Source organism: Myotis yumanensis, unplaced genomic scaffold (assembly GCF_028538775.1).
Source record: "Myotis yumanensis isolate MYYU_CA2020_CCGP unplaced genomic scaffold, mMyoYum1.0.hap1 SCAF_19, whole genome shotgun sequence".
Taxonomy (NCBI): domain Eukaryota; kingdom Metazoa; phylum Chordata; class Mammalia; order Chiroptera; family Vespertilionidae; genus Myotis; species Myotis yumanensis.
The window spans coordinates 4,092,351-4,110,879 of NW_027223770.1; the positions used below are offsets into that span (position 1 = coordinate 4,092,351).

Below are 18,529 nucleotides of genomic sequence, written 5' to 3' on the forward strand. Positions count from 1 at the left end.
CACCCCCAGAAAGCCGAGAACATAGCTAATCTTCCATGCAGTAGAGAAGGCTGTTCTCACTCACATCACCTGAGCACCTGTTTATGTAAAGCACTAAATGGTTAGTTCAGTCTCTAGATCCAAGGTTAAACCTTACAATAGAACACCACACAAAAAGAGAAAGGGAATCAGTATTTCAGCAAATGTATGCCAACCACTCAAACTTGTCATTCAACTCTCCCTTAAGTAATCTCTACTGCTTTACAGAGAAGGTGAATCTCAAAGTAGTTAGGTAAATTACCCAAGATCAAGGGCCAAAACAAGATTCAAATCTGGGTTCAATTCCAAAGCAAACATTTTTACAAACTCATCATGATACTTAAGCATTATTTAATTTTAGCATTTATTTATTCACTTACTTTTAAGCACCAAGAGCATTCACTTGGAAAATGGGTTTTTTAACACTAGCCAGAAAAAGAGCCCGACTGGTTTGGCTCAGTGGATAGAGCGTCGGCCTGCGGACTGAAGGGTCCCGGGTTCGATTCCGGTCAAGGGCATGTACTGGTTGCAGGCACACCCCCAGTGGGGGGTGTGCAAGAGGCAGCTGATCGATGTTTCTCTCTCTCATTGATGTTTCTAACTCTCTATCCCTCTCCTTTCCTCTCTGTAAAAAATCAATAAAATATTAAAAAAAAAAAAAAGAAGAAGAAAAAAACAGGAAAAAGAAAAAAAAAAAAGGAAAAAGAACCAGATCCAGTCCCTTTCTGCCTCTCTCCCGCAAGTTTCAAAGAAGTTTCTTCTCAACACAACTGCCCAGAGGCTCAATTTCACTTTCCTCCTAAGGGAAGCCATACTCACTTGGCCTGTAAAAACAGCTCCTTGTTAAAAGGCTTATGCCCCCACTTGTTCCTTCTTCCCCAGCTGCCATGTCCACTGCCTTCAAAGTGACCTGCCTGGCCACGTGGTTCAAAAGTGAAATTCAACAAGTGGTTCAGGTTGATCTTCTTTGGACCAGACAACTGGGCAGGGCTAAACTCTGCCCGTTGAGCCTCTGCTACCTAAAGAGAATGAAAATAAATCAGAGTATTTTGATTAGAATGACAGAGCGTCCGCCTGCGGACTGAAGGGTCCCAGGTTTGATTCCAGTCAAGGTCACATGCCTGGGGTGCGGGCTCGATCCCCAGTGTGGGGGCGTGCAGGAAGCAGCTGATCAACGATTCCCGCTCATCATTGATGTTTCTATCTCCCTCTCCCTTCCTCTCTGAAATCAGTAAAAAATAAATTTTAAAAAACCGACAGAATTAGAACATGTAGGCAGACTAGCTGTGTCTAGAAATAAACCCAATCAGCAGACTCAGAAATAGTTTAGAAAGGGGCAAGAAGCAACATAAGAAATACCACCGCACACAAAGATGGAAGAAATCTGCTCTACGTCAGCTGGTTCATTTTCTAATCCCACTCTCCCATTTAATGTCATAAGTACAGTGGGGCCTTGACTTACGAGTGTCCCGACTAACGAGTTTTTCGAGATACAAGCCGTCTCTCGGCCGATTTTTTGCTTTGAGTTGCGAGCTAAAATTCGGGTTACGAGCCAGCTTCAGATACCCCACCGCTAGTTGGCGCAGCGAACGTCACAGTGAAACGCCACAACATCAGCCCAGCATCACGTGTCTCACTCGTTCACTTTTTGATTTGACATACGAGTAATTTGAGTTACGAGCTCTGTCACGGAACGAATTAAACTCGTAAGTCAAGGCTCCACTGTACTTTACCAGGTCACTAAATGTTACTGTGCAGTCACTTTAAAGGGCTATATATCATTACATAAAGGGCTATATAATCCCCCAGTGTAGGACACAGATTGTACATAGCTTTTCCACCGTGAAAACACAATAATGCAATAAACACACTTATGGATAGACATTCGTGCACAAATATTTGGGCACCTACAATTATTTCTTTTGAATGTATAGTAGGAATTACTAAGTCAAAGAAAATATAATTTAAGGTTTTTGCTGCTTAATCAAATTCAGAGATTAGTTATCAGCATTTGCACATGTAATAAAGAATCTGAAGAGTATAAAAGGGCAAAAGATACCTTCTATTTCAGATGCATTCTCTGCATATGTTCTATGTATACAGAATCATAACATATGATACAGCGACATACCATACAGTTAGACACTGTTCATGTAACTCAGCACAGGAAGCCCACGACTTCCATCATCCCATCTCATCCCTTAGATAAGTGCTTCTCAACCTTCCTAATGCCGCGACCCTTTAATACAGTTCCTCATGTTGTGGTGACCCCCAACCATAAAATTATTTTCGTTGCTACTTCATAACTGTAATTTTGCTACTGTTATGAATCGTAATGTAAATATCTGACATGCAGGATGTATTTTCATTGTTACAAACAATTCTACTCCTCTGCCTTCCAAACCTGCTCTCCCAACTCATAATTAAAGCATAGTGATTAATCACAAAAACAATATGTAATTATATATGTGTTTTCTGATGGTCTTAGGCGACCCCTGTGAAAGGGTCGTCCGACCCTCAAAGGGGTCTCGACCCACAGGTTGAGAACCGCTGCCTTAGATGCTTATTTCTATAGGGCTGGGCTCTGCTAACCACTAACCTGGTTTTCTACTTCCAATACCCAAACTTAGGTAAGAGCTATGCTCACTTAACAAAATTCCCCCTATCTCAGCCTCATATCTTCACCTTGTTGTCCTAGCTGGCCCACTGTCACTCTCCCCCATACAGCCCATCATAATTCCTGATTATCCTTCCAACATGATGATTTCTCAGTTCCTTAACCTCTTCCTCTCCTCCAATCAGCTTGCCCTCTACCCCTCCCAAGGGCATACCATCTAGGGCTGTGCTACCCTGGATGTGGCTGCTGAGTACTTCAAATGTGGTCAGTACCATGCCGTATTGAGAAATAGCATTTTAGCTGTATTGGGTTAAATATATTCAAATTCATTTCACCAGCGTTTCTTTACTTTTGTAATGTGGCAACTAGAAAGTTTTAAATGACACACATGACTTGCATTTTTATCGAACAGTACTGCTCTACTGTCTAGATCAGTGGTTCTCAACCTTCCTAATGCCGTGACCCTTTAATACAGTTCCTCATGTTGTGGTGACCCCCAATTTCATTGTTACAAATTGAACATAATTAAAGCATAGTGATTAATCACAAAAACAATATGTAATTATATATGTGTTTTCCAATGGTCTTAGGCGACCCCTGTGAAAGGGTCGTTCGACCCCCAAAGGGGTTGCAACCCACAGGTTGAGAACCGCTGGTCTAGATCGTGCTGGTATAAACTACCAGCCTCTTCCACCCTATATCCAACCAGTAACTCATTCCTGTCCCGGCCTGTTCTATTCAGTCCTAACCCCAACAATTCTTCATCCCCACTGGGATCTGCAAGCCAGTGACCCAACCCCCAAAAACCTTCTTTCCTGATTTGCCTTAGATCCTACGGTCCAGTGCCTCCTTCTCATCAGTTGCACTCACCCAGCAAAAACCTTCCCCTGATTAACCCAACCCTCCGCCTATTCCACACCAGCACCAGAGCAGTTAAACATGGCTACAGCACACAGCCACATCAGACTGACCAGCCTCACTGAAGCAGATGCTTATGCTGCCTGGCAGTCCTGCTACAATTATACTTCTGTTCTCCATTAATCCCCCCAGTCACCCAAACAATTCTACTCCTCTGCCTTCCAAACCTGCTCTCCCAGCTCATCTTACCTATTTCACGCAGACAATAAGAACAATCAGAACAGAACTCCTGCACCCTCCTACCAGAACTCTGCCTTCCTCTCTTTACTGTGGATGAACTGGCGAAGCTCCTATCTAAGCCAACTCCTCCGGAACTCAAGGACACTGTTCCGGCAGTTCTCCCCTTCCTGTGCATCAAATTTTCCCTTTCACCAGGACAATCCTGTTAGCGGAGATATGCTTTAATTTCTCCAACCTTAAAGTCTCTCTTGACCTCACATTCCCCTCAAGCTACTGCCTTCAGAGCAAAGCCACTAGAAAACGCTGTCTGAACCTGCAATGTCTCCCTCCTGTCTCCCATTCTCCCTAAATCAGGTGTTTGTCCTCACCATGCCACCAAAGCAGCGCAAGGCCAACAACCTACCTTCACATTTTCAAATCTAATGGTCAATGTTCAGATTACTCAGCCTATCAGATCACAGAACAAAACTGATCACTTTCTACAAATAGCTTTCAATTCTCTTCCTCCCTTTTTGCTGGTTCCTTATCATTCTGACTTAGGGTTCAGTCCTTGAATCCATTCTTCTTTCTTTTTTTTTTTTTTTGCAACACTCACTTCCTTTTACCTTACTTCTCTTCTAAAACCCCACAATAGCTCCCCATTTCTCTGAATAAAAGCCAAAGTCCTCAAGGGCCCACAAAGTCCAACCCCTCTCTCTCATTATTTGGCTTCTTTTCCAACTTCTCCACTCACGGTAGCTACTTGCTTTACCTCAAACACACCAAAATCAGTACCACCTCTGCTCACTTGCACTAGTTATTACTTCTGGCCAAGACACTCTTCCTCAAATTGTATGGTGTGCTCCTTTGATTCACTCAAGGCTCTAGTCAAAATTCACCTCCTCAGAGAAGCTTTCCTCAGCCACCTTCTAAAACTGTATTACTTGTTACTCTCTATCCCTTTACCTCTCAGTCTACTTTTATTTTTTAACTAGGGTCCCTAGCGGCTGTGTACTCCCTCCCTTCCCCCAGCTGCCTGCCAGCTTGGGGGACAGGATGAGGGGGCTCCCTTCTCCTGGCCGGCCCACCCCCTGGCCGAACTCCTGGAAGAACTCCAGTGGAGGGGACAATTTGCATACTATGCTTTTATTATATAGGATTCAATAAGCACTTACTATACAATGGTTATTTAATGTCTCCCAAGCTAGAATATAAGCTCCTGAAGGACAATGTTCTACTCAATGTTGTATTCCAGACTCCTCAATGGTATGTGGTGCACAGCAGGCAAGGAGTAAATTTCTGTGAATGAATGAACTCTTCCGTGAGTGCATCCATTATATCTGTCCTGTTCTATAATGGTTGCATTGCATGGGACATTCAAACAGCAGGATAATTTATTTAACCAGTCCCTTGGTGATGACCTTTGTTTCCTAAATTTTGCAACTATACAAAATGCTGCAGCCCTAACCGGTTTGGCTCAGTGGATAGAGCGTCGGCCTGCAGACTCAAGGGTCCCAGGTTCGATTCCGGTCAAGGGCATGTACCTTGGTTATGGGCACATCCCCAGTAGGGACTGTGCAGGAGGCAGCTGATCCATGTTTCTCTCTCATCGATGTTTCTAACGCTCTATCCCTCTCCCTTCCTCTCTGTAAAAAATCAATAAAATATATATTAAAAATAAATAAATAAATAAAAATGCTGCAGTGAACTCCCCTCAACATAAGTCTTTATGCCCTTACAGAAGGATATCTATGAAACTCCTAAAATCAGAGTGCCTATGACTAAAAATATGGAATTTTACATTTTGCTAGACACTACAGGGCAAATGTCATTAATTAATTAATGTCATTTTATCACCGAAAGAGAACCGTAACTCAAGAGTGATAATGAAATGACTGTACAAATTAAGGTGCCCCAAATTTGCTATAATTTCTCACATTTCATGATTATGATATATTCTTCCTGCAAGGGAATTTTCATAATCTTCAGGGGGGAAAGGAGGTAAACCTACTCAACTACTCAAGACTACTTTGGTTACTTACAATTCCACCTCTTGCTCTACACCCCTGCCCAACTACTTATAAACTGGAAGGGAGGGCGAAGAATCAGACCTCATGCTTACTCTCTAGAAAAAACATTTCGGAAATCCCATACCTCATCTCGTCTTCCACCATTGAAAGAAGAGCTAAAGAGTTTGCTGCTGCCGCCGCCCTTTTGAGGAGGCATCTTATTAAAAGTTTTGCTTTTCTGTGAATTGGAGCGACGGGACTGGTTGCTAAAATTTTCATTTTTGGGGCAGTAAGGTTCACGTTTTCGATTATAACGCTTGGATCCACTTGAGTTCTTTCCATCTAAAAGCAAGAGACACAAAAGAATTAGGTGAGAAATTATGTATGTACTTGGCCAATTACTCTTCACCTCCCAACAAAATTGTGTTTAAGCAAGGATAAATGGGGGCTCTGTCTATGAAATAGCCACTCTGTCTCATTACTTCACTGATGAACTCGTTCTTTTATATATATACTAGAGGCCCGATGCACGAAATTTGTGCAAGAGTAGGCCTTCCTTCCCCCGGCTGCCAGCACTGGCTTCCCTCTGGCACCCGGGACCCGGGCTTCCCTCTGGCCGCCAGCAGGCACCCGGACCCAGGCTTCCCTCTGGCCGCCAGCAGGCACCCGGACTCAGGCTTCCCTCGCAGCCCTGGCTTCATCCAGAAGGACTTCTGGTCTAATTAGCATATTACGCTTTTATTATTATAGATAGACTAGCGGTCCAACGAATGGATTCGTGCACAGGTGGTGTCCTTCGGTCTGGCCTGCAGGGATTGGGCCAAAACCAGCTCTCTGACGTCCCCCAAGGGGTCCCGCATTTCAAGAGGGCAGTTCTCAGGTGACGCACCCCAGAATCAGGCTCCCTCCTCTCTGGTTCCAGGTGTGTCACTTGAGAACTGCAGCTGCCAAGTCACCACAGCTCGGCAGTTCCTGTGTTGAACATCTGCCCCCTGGTGCTCATTACACGTCATAGCTACCGGTCGGATGGTCGCTTAGGCTTTTATATAGAGAGATAATAGCCAGGCTACGTTAAACTCTCTTTTTTTTAAAATATATTTTGATTTTTTACAGAGAGGAAGAGAGAGGGATAGAGAGTTAGAAACATCGATGAGAGAGAAACGTCTATCAGCTGCTTCCTTCACACCTCCTACTGGGGATGTCCCCGCAACCAAGGTATATGCCCTTGACAGGAATCAAACCTGGGACCTTTCAGTCCACAGGCCAATGCTCTATCCATTGTGCCAAACCAGTAAGGGCTAGTTTAAACTCTTATAAAAAAAAAAAAAGTTAAATGGGCCCTTCCAGGAGCTCCAAGAATTCTGGGTTTGGACCAGAGCATTAGTGCTTTGGGTAAGATATCACATAGTAAGGTGGTTTGTGTGTGTGTGTGTGTGTTTTAATGATGAAACTTAAAAGGTCCCTCCCTCAGGATGAATATGATATAGAACCACAGAGAGTCTGTTTACAGAGCTAACCACTGCCCTTGTAAAAGTCCATTCAGGCCGGGCTGATGTGGCTTAGTGGTCAAGCATTGACCCATGAACCAGAAGGTCACCGTTTGACTGCTGATCAGGACACATGCCTGGGTTTTGAGCTTGATCCTGATCCGCAGTAGTGGGATGCAGGAGGCAAGTGATCAATGACTCTCTTTCATCATTGATGCTTCTATCTCTCTCCCTCTCCCTTCCTCTCTCTGAATAAAACCATTTTTTTAAGTACATTCAGACAAACTAATAAGAAAAGGAGTAGCCTATCTATGTTAGGGAAAAGTACTTTATCTGGAGAGAGGATAGAAGATATTTTCTCCTTAAATTACTACAACATTGCTAGATTCTACACTACAACAGCTTGGCCTAGCTAGCCCCTAGCAGATATAGTCATGAGGCACAAAAGCAAAACAATATTTACATATGTTCTAGAGGTCAAACTGAGAATCTATTAAATTGACAAAAGAGGTTGAAATCGAAGAGCATATTAGATCAGCTTGAGTTATACCCTTTTATAAAATATTCCTAGCTTTTTTTTCTCCAATTGTAAGAATAATGTTCAATTTTGAAATCCAAAAGAATTTACATTTGCCAATACTCACAGAATGCTAACCTATAAACAGTGTTTAATTTCCTTTTACTCTCCATTTTATCCACATGCCACACATCTTCCACAAAATGACAGATATACAAGATATGCTGTCTTCTACCTATTACTCCATAAGCATGTTCATGCTTCCATACTCTTCAAAAGCATGACGAATGGCTGCATTATTGTGTACCATTTATTTATAGGATATAACCAATCCCCCATTGCTGAATATTTGGGTGGCCTCTCATTTTTTTGCTAATGTAACAAAGTATTGGGAGCCACTTTACAGAGAGGCCTGGGTGTATGGTTACTTCAAATTCTCAAAGTAGAATGAGCAGATCAAGTACAATCATTAAAGCCTTTTTACACATTCACAAGTTGATTTCTAGAACCATTATAACAACAATTTACTTATATTCTAACGATACTGTAAGAATGTCTAATTCACTATATTCTTGATAATACTGGGTTGAATAAACTTTGTTAAACTGAATGGTCAAAATAACTTCTTGTTTTAAATTTGAATTTCTCTGATTAGCAACACTTTTTCAGTCTGTTGACCATTTGCAGTTTGTGTAAAGAGCTTGTTTGTATTTTTTGCCCCATTTTCTTCTACTGAGGAGCTGAACTGCATAGATTATTTTGTCCCAAATTAACAAAGAATCCTTGCCAGATATATTTAACACTAGAGGCCCGGTGCACAAAAACTTGTGCACTGGGGGGGGGTCCCTCAGCCTGGCCTGTGAATTGGGGGATGATCACCTGCTGGCTTAGGCCCACTCCCCAGGGGATTGGGCCTAAGCTGGCAGTCAGACATCCCTCTGGCATTCCAAGAGCACTCGGGGGATGTCCACTTGCCCGTGGGGAGCAGGCCTAAGCTGCAGTCGGACATCCTTAGCGCTGCTGAGGAGGCAGGAGAGGCTCCCACCACCACCACTGTACTGGCAGCTGTCAGCCTGGATTGTGGCTGAGCAGAGCTCCCGGTGTGGGAGCGCACTGACCACCAGGGGACAGCTCCTGCATTGAGCATCTGCCCCCTGGTGGTCAGTGTGTGTCATAGTGACCAGTCATTTCCAGTCTTTCTGCTGTTAGGGTCAGTTTGCATATTACCCTTTTATTATATAGGATAGAGGCCTGGTGCACGGGTGGGAGCCGGCTGGTTTGCCCTGAAGGGTGTCCCAGATCTGGGTGGGTGTCCCCACTGGGGTGCCTGGCCAACCTGGGTGTTTGCAGGCTGGTCACACCCCCTTCAGGGTGGGGGTCCCCACTGGGGTGCCTGGCCAGCCTGGGTGAGGGGCTGATGGCTGTTTGAAGGCTGGTCACACCTCCTTCAGGGTGGGGGTCCCCCCTGGGGTGCCCGGCCAGCCTGGGTGAGGAGCTGATGGCTGTTTGCAGGCTGGTCAAGCCCCCCGCCAGAGGGGATCCTCACCTTTGGCCAGCCTGGCTGAGGGGCTGATGGCTGTTTTCAGGCTGGCCACACCCCCTTTAGGGTGGGGGGGTCCCCACTGGGGTGCCTGGCCAGTCTGGGTGAAGGGCTGAGGGCCGTTTTCAGGCTGGCCAAGCCCTGCCGGCAACGGAAGCTCCCAGTCTCTCCTTTTTTTCTTTTTTCTTTTTTTATTCTGGGATTTATTTACCTTCTATAATTGAAACTTTGTTGCTTTGAGTGGAGCTCAGAGCTGGCAGCGGCAGGGAAGCTTGGCTTCCTGCTCACTCCAGCTTCGTGGCTATGGCCCGCTGAAAGCAGGTTTCTGGGGTTTATTTACCTTCTATAATTGAAACTTTGTTGCTTTGAGTGGAGCTCAGAGCCAGCAGCGGCTGCTGGGAAGCTAGGCTTCCTCTATCATTGGGGCAACCAAGCCTCCTGCTTGCTCCAGCTCCGTGGCTGCCGGCCGCCATCTTGGTTGGGTTAATTTGCATATAGCCGGACATGCCCTGGAGCCAACCTCCCGCAGTCCCTCCCCAGCCGGCCACACCTAGGGAGGCGCTGCAGCTCAAAGGTCGTCTGTGGAGTGAGCAGGGTCCCTCCAACAGGTGGGGTCCCTCAGCCTGGCCTGCGGGGATGGAGCCAAAACCAGCTCTCTGACATCCTGAGGAGTCCCAGATTGTGAGAAGGCGGTTCTCGGGTGACACACCCTAGAATTGGGCTCCCTCCTCTCTGGTTCCAGGTGCACCATCCAAGAACCACTGCTGCCAAGTCACCACAGCTCGGCAGCTCCTGCGTTGAGCGTCTGCCCCTGGTGGTCAGTGCACATCATAGCACTGGTCGGGTGGTTGGACGATCGCTTAGGCTTTTATATATAGAGACTGCATATACATAGAAAATTCAGAGGGATACAGAACTCCAGCTAACATTACCATGAGAACAAATGAGATCTTCTGAAGAGAAGAAAACACATATTCCCCAAACCTCATTACCCAAGACTATTTCAGATGATCCTATATTTGACCCTGATGCTTTCTAGACAAGCAACTTGCATAGATTCAGGCAAAGCCAGGTTCTATATTTTGAGGGCTCAACAAAGTAAGCTGGAACTCAGCAAGAGGTTGTTTTCATTTCAGTCACTTATTACCACACTGGCAAGGAAACAGTTTCATAATGCTTGCAGAACTGCTCTCTGAAGGAAAGAGAAGTGCCATTTCTAAAACAGATTACAACAACTGACCACATATGGATTAATGATTTTAGTTGCTAAAATCAACTCCTCCATCTTCTCTCCCACTTACCTAAAGGTATGAAGTCAGACATCTAACGTGAGAAGTTGTCTCTTATCTCTACTCCCAGGCAACAGGCAGCTAAAGATTGAAGGTACAGTCAGGCCAGGGACCCAGAGATAAAATTCAGAGTACTGTTTGTGACATGTCTTATATACAACTTGCCAGGATATACATGTGAATAACTTAGGGATAAAACTCTTCCTCTTTTCTCTTATAGGAGACAGCAATGAGATGATCTGATTTAAATTTTGGAAAGCTGACAAAAATGTCAAGTTAAGTTCCTGGGAGATACATATTCTCTGTTCAACAGAATTCCTTTCAGAGACTTCTGAAGCTATGTATGCCAGGGCCCAAGGGCCCAACCCAGACTGAAGAATCACTAGGGAAGGGCTCCACACATCCGTTTTTATAAAGGTCTTCAAGAGATTCTAATGCAGAGGCCAGAGCTGAGAACTAACTGCCAAAAAGTACTGTCAAGACATATTCCAAGAAGGCCAAGACCACTAATTAAATGGCTTAAGTCCAGAAATCAGAATCTCAGAATCAACAAGAGATTTGGAAACTTAATCCAGTGTCTCAGTTATTCCACATTTCCCTAATAGAAAGTTCCCTACCAAGTAAAAGTAAGCATATCTCAGTCTCTTTCCCCCATTACCAAATTAAAGGCCATAAATTTTCCATTAAATAATTTGGCATCATCAAAATTTCTAGCTCTAGTGCTCACAAGTGGCACAGCGTAGAGTTCAGATCACACAGGAAGTTTCTGCTGCTGATTCATGCTGTAAACACAAGCAAGTTGCTTACCCATCGTCCAGAGTGGTTGACAAGCACCTCCGGAGAGGCAGTATGTGGCTTTACTACAGAATCAACTGACAACAAATTGAATCTAGCTCAAATTACTAATTTTGACTGAAAGGAAGAGAGAGGTAGTATCAGGAATGGTGTATGTGCCAGTAAGTTGCCTGCTTGCTAAGTGAATTTATACAAAGTGTATTTATAAATATTACCTAGGACTTCTTAAGAATTCACTTGGGGAAAAAAAAAAAGAATTCACTTGGACAAATCACTCTAACCCCTCTAAGCCTCGGTTTTCTTGTCTGTAAAATAGGGCTAAGCCTCTACCCTCCCTCCTCACAAGGTCATGAGGATTAAGAGAAAACTTCTGGCCCGGTTGGTGTGGCTCAATGGTTGAGCATTGACCTATGAACCAGGTCACGGTTTGATTCCCAGTCAGGGCACCTGGCAGGGGTTGTGGGCTCAATCCCCAGTGTGGGGGCATGCAAGAGGCAGCCAATCGATGATGCTCTCTCATCATTGATCTTTCTCTCTCCTTCCCCCCTTCCTCTCTCAAAAATCAATAAAAATTTATTTTTTAAAAAGGAGAAAACTTCTGTGAAATGCCTATCACAGTGCTTGGCACACAGTTGCTATTATTATTTGAAGGCCTATTATTAATAAATCTAAATCATTCGTCAAGAGTACCCACTAAACAAAGCCACATAAACCAAGGACTGCAGCCAACAGGCCCAGAAATTCTTATAACTTCTCTAGCTGGTGTTTTATTGAAGGCTTCAAGTCACCTCAATTTTCAAAGCCATCGAAACCCCCAGGTCCATTTGCAACTCAGAGGCATTCTTTAAGGCAGATTAACCACTAGCAACCTGGCTTCTGTTACCGGAATAAGAGGAAGAGTGCAGGACAGTGCTTCATATCACCAACCTCAAAATAACTGCCTCATAATGCCTGACCTTCCCTTAACCTCCAGTGCAGTGCAGTACTATCCCTTGCCCAGGGAAATGGGGCAAGAGCCCGCTTCCGGGCTAGGGTCCACTGTTTGCCCATGAACTGCTTAAGCTCTCTTTGCTTTTTCTAAATGACTTTCCCCAAACCTCTAGGATTCCTTGGATATTCACCATTAAACATTCTTAGGACTGCATCTTAACCCTACCAGAACACAGCTGTTGGAATATATCCAAGGGAATGTTATGTAAAATATTTGAAGCAATTAGGCAACACAGAGAAACTGTGGTATGCCACTCCGACCAGAAAGATCAAATAAATCTCGGTGGCAAGTTTACCTATTTCCTGTGTGCATGTAGGGCAAACTTAAGCCAGCCCCAGGAACAAAGACTCAAGTATATTAATCAGGCAGCTTGGAAGCAAATGCCCACTTATGACACACACGTTTTAGGGAATAGAAACCAGAGGTTATTTCTTCACATGAGGTAGGGAAAGGAGAAAGGAAAATAAAATTGACAAACTTATTTTTTAATATATTTTTATTGATTTCAGAGAGGAAGGGAGAGACACAGAAACGTCAATGATGAGAGAGAATCATTTATCAGCTGCCTCCTGCATGCCCCACATTGGGGATTGAGCCCACAACCCGGGCATTTGCCCTGAGCGGGAACTGAACCTGTGACCTACTGGTTCATAGGTTGATGCTCAACCACTGAGCCACAGTGGCTGTGCTAGAAATGGAAAAACTCTTAAAAAAAAAAAAAAAAGGCAAGTTATGTCTATTCTACCTACCCTTCCTGTTCTTCACTCAGTACTCTGAAACTCAAGAGGTCCTTTCCACTATTTCCAGCAGCATCAAGTACATCAAAAGTGGAGTCAGCTTTTCTGAAACTTTTGTATGGAATTATGCTGAATCTGAGTCTACCTTTTGCTCCAGCAACCATCCAGAAGTCTCTGTAGAGGAGGTCCTGAATGCTATCTGCTGTGGCAGCACTGGTCTTAGCTAAATGTTCTGAAGGCAGCATATGCTCCCCTTCACTTCAACCTTAAAAGTTTATTCCTAAATGCAAGCAATGTGGGTTATGGATGAACTGTGTATTTAGCTACAAATCTTCCTTTTTATTAAAGGAAAATACATAGCAGTAGTCAGAAAAGTAGGCCCTGGTAAAGGCAACTATGTCCAAACTTTCTAACACATTGAACAAAAACTAATGATACCAGAGGGCACACTTGTGTATTTCATATAACCTAGGAAAGTCTTTTACATGACTTTCTCAGAAGCTTTCAATTAAGAAGATGAACAATGTCCTGGCTGGTTTGGCTCACTGGATAGAGCGTCGGCCTGCAGACTGAAGGGTCCCGGGTTCCATTCCAGTCAAGGGCACATGCCAGGGTTGCCGGCTTGATCCCCAGTGATGGGCGTGCAGGAGGCAGCCAATCAATGATTCTCTCTCATCATTGTCGTTTCTATCTCTCTCTCCCTCTCCCTTCCTCTCTGAAATCAATAAAAAAATATATTTTTTTTAAAAGATGAACAAGTATTTTAAGAGTGCTTCATAGTATTTGTTTAAAAAAAGAAGAAAAATAATAAGTCATTTTAGTAAAAATGTACCTAACAATTAATATTTATTCTATACAAGTCTGAAAAGTTGCTGACAAATATTTGCTTTGGTCACCCTACAACAGAATTCTTTATGATCCTGGCATTAGTTCTACTAATCAGCATATTCAAAGTCAGGGACAATATGAGTAAAATGCCTTAAATACCTCAATTTAACTGTTTTATATTGTTTGGGTTGTTGCAAACTTTCACCTACTGCCTCACTAAAGAATCAACATTAAGGCATTTATTACTGCTGTCTCATTTATGTTAATGGCTTGAAAAGGAGCCCCAGAAAAATTAGTTGAGAATTCAGATAGCTGGAGAATCAAAATCTTCAACTTTATATCTGGGAATAGTGTGCAAACGTAATCACCTACACCTACCTCTCTAAACCAGTTCCCAACACTGGCCAGAACTGGCTACCCTCTACCTCTAAAGAGCTCTGTGATAAAACTATACAGGTGCAAAACCCCAATATTAATCTACATAATACTGCCTGACGTGGCCTTGAGAGTCCCTCTAATCCCTGATTAGACATTTAAAACATTCATTATCTTGTCAACTGGATTCCACCTGAGTTCCCTAAGCAGTCCTAGAAGTCCTCAAAACCCCAGGTAAGCAAGTTTACTACATCCAGCAGGTAAACTCAAGTCAAGTCAGCCCTACACTTGTTTTTCCTTTTAGAGTCAGCCTTACAGTTTTTTAATCTTAAAAAGTTTTAAACAACTGCACTCAAAGTGTTTCCCTCTCTGACACATTTTCCCACTGAAAACATCTTCCTACCACTGTTAATATAATCACAATACAAAAGAGCAGGGATTACAACTCCAGACCTGCCAACTCCTAACTAAACTCTGGCCTCTCAACTTTTTCCTTCTTTAGATGAAAATTCCACCTTGTTGGACCGGTTAGCGACTGGCGTCTCCACAGCAGAGGCAAAAGCCTAGCCCAGTACCTGCTACCTGCTACCTGCTACCTGGTAAGCTCTAGATAAGTGGTAGCTATTATCATCATCATGGTCATAATTTAATACTGAGGCATGACTACAGAAATGACAAAATCTTCCCTGTAAAAGAACACAACCAGAGCCTAACAGAGGGAAATAGGCGTGATGTGTATTTGGTGCATAACAGCTGTCAGGTACCTTCCTAAACCCTTGGTTCATCTGTTTTCTAAGTTAATTTATTTAATTCTCATTATCTCCATCTTTACCGGTAAGGAAAGTCAGGCACTCACTCAAGGTCTGGCAAATCTAAAAAGCCTGGACCCCAGAGCCTGTGCTCTTAAACACTGCTCCACACAAAACAAAGCCTTTCACGGATATTAAACCGAAGATTTGAGTTTGAAAAGTCTTTGGGCCCCACCCTCTCCTGTTTAAACTTGAACACTATCCAAAGCCAATTCAACATTAAGGAGTAGAACAACTTCGTGTTTTTAAGAGCGTGAGCTGATGAGTCAGACAACTAGGTATTAGGGCGACCTTAGCTTTGCTGACCTCAGTTTCCTCATCTGCAAAATGGGAATAAGAACAGCACCTACTTCACGAGCTGTTTCGAGTCTCGATGCCAGAATTCACGGAAAGCACGCAGCTCTGGGCTCATTAGAGTTCATTGTAAGCAAAGGAAACCGGGGAAGTGAAGGGGGCGGGGGTCTTAGGAACCAGAGCAGAACGCGGAGCTTGTCCCGGGTGGACCCCGCTGACCGGAGGAGGATCCGCCCCGCGCCCACCGTGGCCCGCGCTTACCGCTCTTGGGTTTAGACTCGCCGGCCGGCCCCGCGGACGCGGAGCGGGGCGGCTGTTGCCCTTTGCTGCAGCCCGAAGAGGCGGAGCTGCTGGGGCCGCTGTTCTTGTCCATGTCGGAGGCGGTGGCGGCGGCGCTGGGGGAGCTCAGCGGCATCAACGGGGGCCTCGGCGGCGGCGGCGGTCGGAGCGGAGCGGGCGCGGCAGGGACCCAGGCTCATGGCGTTCGGGGCCGGCGGGGGTCGGCGGCGGCAGCGGTTCTCGGCCTTCATGGCGACATTTTTCCCTGTTTCCTTCCTCGGCTTCTCAAATTGGGAGGAGAAGCGGCGGGCGGGGCTGTGGAGCCCGGCGGCGGCAGTGAGCGAGGCGGCGGCGGAGGCCGGGGCTCGGAGGTCCGGGCCGGGCCTGGCGGGGCGGAGGCTGCGGGGCGCAGGGGGGCGAGGAGCGCGCGCAGGCCCCGCCGGCCGGCCGGAGACGCTCTCCCGCCGCGGGGCAGGGGAGAGGGCTGGCTGTCTTGGTGTCGGGGACGGGTGTCTCCGACACGGCGACCGACACTCGCCCCTGGGCCGAGGCCGAGCTGCTCAGGGAATGGCGACGAGTCGCCAAACAGCATCTCGAAGAACCCGGATGGAGTATATATATAGTGGAGAGGTGGCATGGTGCACTCTGGGAAATGCAGTTTTCAGCCTTCATCCGGGTCCAGTCATTTCCGCCTCCCCTCACAGAGTTGAGAGCGTACAGGATGATGGAATTTGTAGTCCAGTTTTTAGTATTAGCACGCTAATAGTGTTACATTACATAATAATACTATACACTACTACTTATAACCCACCCAGACATTGGAATACCTGTGTAATTCCTTTACTGTTTCATTAATTTATACTTATACTAGAATTAATATCAATTTATTCATGGCTTATCCTAGTTCTTAATAATAATAGCAACGATAATGGCAAAATCTTACATTTAATATAACTTTACAGCACTTCCTCATGTAAACTTTATTTCATTATTAATAAGTCATTTATTAATGTAATTCATTGTTAACATTTCATTTCATTAATAAACGTCGTCATTCAGTGCAATGCTGTGCATTTTATACAGATTATCGCATTCCTCACAATAACTCAAATTTAAAGATTAGAGAATGGGTTTAAAAAGCTTAGATCAATACCCGGCCCATGTTGCCCAGTGGCTGAGAGTCCACCTATGAACCAGGAGGTCATGATTTGATTCCTGGTCAAGGCACATGCCTGGGATTGCGGGCTTGATCCCCAGGGCGGGTGTGCAGAAGGCAGCAGATCAATCATTCTCTCTCATCATTGATGTTTCTATCTGTCTTCCCCTCTCCTTTCCTCTCTGAAATCAACAAAAATATATTTAAAAATGAAAAATAGTTTAGTGGGAAGCATGTTCTCTTTATTGGTCAGAGTTGCCTACGTCAACTTGAGAAAGCCTACAAAAATAAGCAAAAGCATCCCATCTCAGGAGCTTCACAAGAATCCTGGTGAAATGGATGACAGCCAGCTCAGAAAAATTCGTTTGGATAAAGCACTACAGAACAATATGGAAGACTAGATCGAAACTTTTTCTGGTGTCTATAAGAAGCTCACAAACAAGGATGTTAATTTTGAATTCCCAGAGTTCCAGTTGGAAACAAAAATGACTAAATACAATATCATTCACATGAAGAAAAGAAAAAAGAAACTACAATGGAAGATTATGATAAGGGCTATAATAAAGTTAACACCAAATGCTGACCAGGGCAGAAGCTCCAAGGAGAGAAGTACAAACAGTTGAGAGGAATAAAAGAGGACTTCCCAGAGGTGGTGTCACTTGAGCTGAGCATAGAAGGTCGAGTGGAATTTCAGCAAATATGAACAAACAAATAGGTAGACAAAATCCTTGGATTCCTGTAATTGGGCCTTTTTTTGGCTTCTTATTAATCATCACATTATACAAAGCATTAATGAGTATATATAAGCTGATCAGTTTCTTAAAATTATCAGTTTTAACCGGGACAAAGAAAAGTAGATACTAATTTTATATATTTTTTATATTTTTATTGATTTCAGAGAGGAAGGGAGAGGGAGAGAGATAGAAACATCAATGATGAGAATCATTGACTGGCTGCCTCCTGCATGCCCCACACTGGGGATCAAGCCAGCAGCCCAGGCATGTGCCCTTGACTGGAATCAAACCTGGGACCCTTCAGACCGCAGGCCGATGCTCCATCCACTGAGCCAAACCAATCAGTGCTAATCTTATATTTTTAAATTTCCTTAATGTGCCCTCCACCAGTCCTTATCTTGGTTCACTTTTTCCAGTTTTTTGCCCCCACAGATCATACTAAAATGAGAGAATACCTACATAATGTTGGTCTGGAAATTTAATTTAATATTTAGAAGAAACATCTCAAATCCTGAGGTCCATTCTCATGCATGACTAGATTTGGAAGACATACTAAGATTCCTTGATGAATTTTTATATTTCCTTTAACAAAGGTATGAGAACTCTGATTACATGGATGAATCATTCCATCTATCACACATAAAGATAAAAGAGAAGGGACGAGAAATCCCAGTGCAGTTCTTCCAAAACAAAGTGGTAGGTGTCCATCTGTCAGGCTACATTACACCAGAAAGAAAATTTTCATTTCCAAAATAGTTTCTTAGGGTCCGTGTGGAATATTTGCAGGAAACATACACTTAAAAAGAGAATCAAACCGCCCCATCTTCTTTTGCGCAAGACGTACTCTACATTACCCTTTCCATAAAAAGAAAAGAATGGGGAAGTCTGGGTTTGAGGTAAAATACCCATGCTATGCCAGCTGGAGCTGGAACTGTAGCTGTGCCTCAGCAGGAGAGGAAGCGTGAATGGTGATTTGT

General features: G+C 44.2%; 1 protein-coding gene across 2 annotated transcripts in view; it reads right to left on the minus strand.

The window, feature by feature from the left end:
• Positions 1-15,883, minus strand: part of RNF10 (ring finger protein 10) — a 34,023-nt gene extending 18,140 nt beyond the window's left edge. Inside the window, exons 1-3 of one of the 2 annotated variants that reach the window (XM_070399270.1) lie at positions 15,645-15,883; positions 5,867-6,063; positions 838-1,037 (exon numbers count right to left, since the gene is read on the minus strand). In XM_070399270.1, coding sequence (XP_070255371.1) covers positions 838-1,037; positions 5,867-6,063; positions 15,645-15,798 — 551 coding nt within the window. In that variant the 5' untranslated portion in view covers positions 15,799-15,883. Of the gene's footprint in view, positions 1-837; positions 1,038-5,866; positions 6,064-10,566; positions 10,604-15,644 lie in introns of those variants that run through there. The other variant, XM_070399271.1, reaches the window with a different exon arrangement.
• Between the last annotated feature and the right edge of the window lie 2,646 nt (positions 15,884-18,529).